This window comes from Oncorhynchus keta, chromosome 5 (genome assembly GCF_023373465.1).
Source record: "Oncorhynchus keta strain PuntledgeMale-10-30-2019 chromosome 5, Oket_V2, whole genome shotgun sequence".
Taxonomy (NCBI): Eukaryota; Metazoa; Chordata; class Actinopteri; order Salmoniformes; family Salmonidae; genus Oncorhynchus; species Oncorhynchus keta.
In genome coordinates, this window is record NC_068425.1 from 23,375,169 (window position 1) to 23,378,254 (window position 3,086).

Here is a 3,086-nt window from a genome sequence, read left to right on the forward strand (position 1 = left end):
GGGAGTGATGCACTGGCTTCCCCTGGTTGCCATGGTGATCGCCTCGGCCCTGCCCTTCCCTCACAGCCCTGTGACCAGTACTGTTGCTGCGATGACGGAGCCCGGCAGTAGCCTGGACAACCACACAGAGGACATCGATGACTCTTCCAGTCGCTCCCCCGGATCTTACTCCACACGTCCAGCTCCTCAGGCCTCTGTGGACTACAACTCCCACAGTAATGCTTCACTCAAGGACTACAATGTGACTGCTGATTCTGGAAGAGCAGACAGTACAAAACGCCTCAGCGTGACGGGTGTCAAGAAAGACTACAATAACCCCTCCATAATTAAAGAGGAGGTGAAAACTTTGAAAGGGAAGCGAAAACAACAAAGTTATCTGTCAAAAAGCAATTTTCCTACAGAAAACACGAACAGCTTTGGTTTAAATAAATATTCTAACACTGATGGAGGAAAACTCAGGAGCACCAATGGCAGCAGTCATCAGGACTACCCCTCCCAGGAGAACTATGTACTAGGGGACTATAAACCAGACAGCAGCAGAGCTGACAGCGGCTTTAGAGACATGGCTCAGAAGGAAAACCATCATAACTCTCTAGACCCCAGGACCGATGAACAGGATCTCAGACCTCCCAACATGTATGTGGTGGAAACCTACAAACCTTCCACTAATGCTGGACACCACAGTACAACTGAGCCAGATCCCTCCAGTCAGAGGACCCCGCAGAGAGCAGAGGCTAGGACAGAGAGCAGTGATAACAGGGGAGAGGAGAGGAGGGAGGGTGGGCCTGGGGCAGGGGCTGGGAAAGGTCCGGATCTGTCAGAGGAAGGAATGGAATTAGGACAAGGGTTAGGGCAGGGTCAGGGGCTGGGAGGTGTAAAGGAGAAGCAAGAGCTGCTGTTTTTAGATGCACACCCGCGGGTCCTTTTCTCTTCCTCTCCTCCAGAGCACCCGCCCCTCCTCCTCATGCTGGAGTCAGGCATGTTGCCCATAGAAGGAGAGGACAAGGAGGAGGAGGAGGAGGAAGTGTCGGACGCAGACGGACACATGGAGGGTCATGGGGACAGAGAGATGGACAGGAGTGTGCCGCTGAGCTGGGTGGACACTCTCAGGGGGGCCAGGGAGCCCCCTCTCCCCGCCCCCAGGCACAAGCGCTCGCACTTGTCCCACACCAGGCGGGGTGAGATGCCGGTGTGCGAGTCGGAGAGTGTGTGGGTAACGGACAAGACGACGGTCATCGACGATAGGGGTAAAACAGTCAACATCGTGCCAGAGATCAAGACAGTCAAGGGGGCGCTGAAGCAGTACTTCTATGAGACTCGCTGCCTCCAGGAGGGGCAGCAGAGGGGCGGTGGGCCGCAGCGGGAGGCAGGGGGGGCAGGGGCCTCGGCAGCAGGAACAGGGACAGGACCCGTAGGTGTGTCCGGGGCCAGCTGCCGGGGCGTGGACATCAGACAGTGGGTGAGTCAGTGTAAGGCCAAGGACACATATGTCCGAGCCCTCACTGTTGACAACAACGGTCTGCAGGGCTGGAGGTGGGTCCGCATCAACTCGTCCTGCGTGTGTGTCCTACTGTCCAGAGTAACCAGGAAAAACAGAGGAAGGGAGTGAGGGCAGGAGATGGAGGAAAGGTGGAGAGGATAATGTGGAAGAAATGTTAACACAGATAATGCTTGGAACATTGGATGTAATGTCAGTGAGACAGTAGGTGTTACTTTATAGGCCAGGGTGCCTCTTATCCAGAGCGACTTACATTGGTGCATTCTTCTTATGATAGCTGCACTCTTACAAAAAAGGGTTCCAAAAGGGTTCTTCGGCTGTCCCCATAGGATAACACTTTTTAGTTATAGGTAGAACCCTTTTTGAGGTTCTATGTAGAACCCTCTGTGGAAAGGGTTCTACCTGGTACCAAAATGGGTTCTTCAAAGGGTTCTCCAATGGGGACGGCCAAAGAACCCTTAGGTTCTAGATAGCACTTTTTTAAAGAGTGTAGGCGAGACAACCCCTCCACCCATCACGGGCTCAGTGAGAGTGACTACACAAAAACAATAAAACCTCAACAATACAACTTAGGGAAAACTATCATATCAAAATAGCGATTTTAGAAAAGTACTGTTTGTTTCACAATTGTCTTCATGTCATACATGTTATTGCTGAGTAATATTGTATGTAAGCATGAGTTTTAAATTAATATATTTCTTTATATATGTGTACAATATGTGATCAGTATGTTTTTATGTATGAAAGTATGTATATTTATAGAGAAAGGTACGTGGAATGATAGGTTTGTTGTTGTTACATGATTCCAGCCTCTGGCGTCTGGCCTCTACTCTGAATGGGAAAGGAAGGGACTGGCAGCAGCTAGTGATTTAGCCTGATACTGCTCAACACTCCATACTGAGCACTGACCATCCCCAGTCCTCCTTTGTGAAGTCTCACAGAGAACATTATCACAGAGTGCTTTAATAGTAAGATAGAGAGGAGAATTGAGCCATGTATACTGTGAGCACAATGCTGGGTGTCATCATGATGCCCATACTGTTGTCATGAGAGCAACAGTCCATTTACAGTGTAGCCAGTCATATGTGATCAGAACATTTGAGTGACCAATAGAAACCATGCAGCAGTGTGACAACCACAGAAGCATTTTATCTCTATCTCTCCCTGTAGTTAGATCATTAGATGATTGAAGAATTCCATTCGCCTCAGTTTGCAGTTTGAACTCTGCACTCAATAGTATATGCAGTACAACATATTTATACATCTGGATTTTTGTAATACATGTATGTATATTGTAAAGGCCTGTTTCTTATTCCATAAGTAAAAGATAAACTATTATAACTTATTTTATCATGATTTTTATGCATAATGGTCTTTCCCGGCAAGTGTCAATGGTGTGATCTATCGGTGTGTGATGTCTCTCTTTCTGTCATATACACATACAGTATATACATGATGAACATTGTTCTCACAAATACACAAACCACTGCCTCTCCTCCCCTTACACATTCTCCTGTTGTCTACACACGTGCCAACCCCAGGTACACAGTGAGAACACACACATTGGGATGTGTTGTACCACGAGCCC

At 48.4% G+C, this 3,086-nt stretch overlaps 1 protein-coding gene across 2 annotated transcripts in view; it reads left to right on the forward strand.

The window, feature by feature from the left end:
* The window catches only part of LOC118378877 (uncharacterized), a 15,540-nt gene extending 12,697 nt beyond the window's left edge, over nucleotides 1-2,843 (forward strand). For both annotated transcript variants that reach the window (XM_035765860.2, XM_035765859.2), the window contains exon 2: nucleotides 1-2,843. This exon is cut by the window's left edge and continues 12 nt beyond it. In XM_035765860.2, the coding sequence (XP_035621753.2) occupies nucleotides 8-1,609 (1,602 nt within the window). In that variant the 5' untranslated portion in view covers nucleotides 1-7 and the 3' untranslated portion in view covers nucleotides 1,610-2,843.
* Nucleotides 2,844-3,086: the final 243 nt, after the last annotated feature.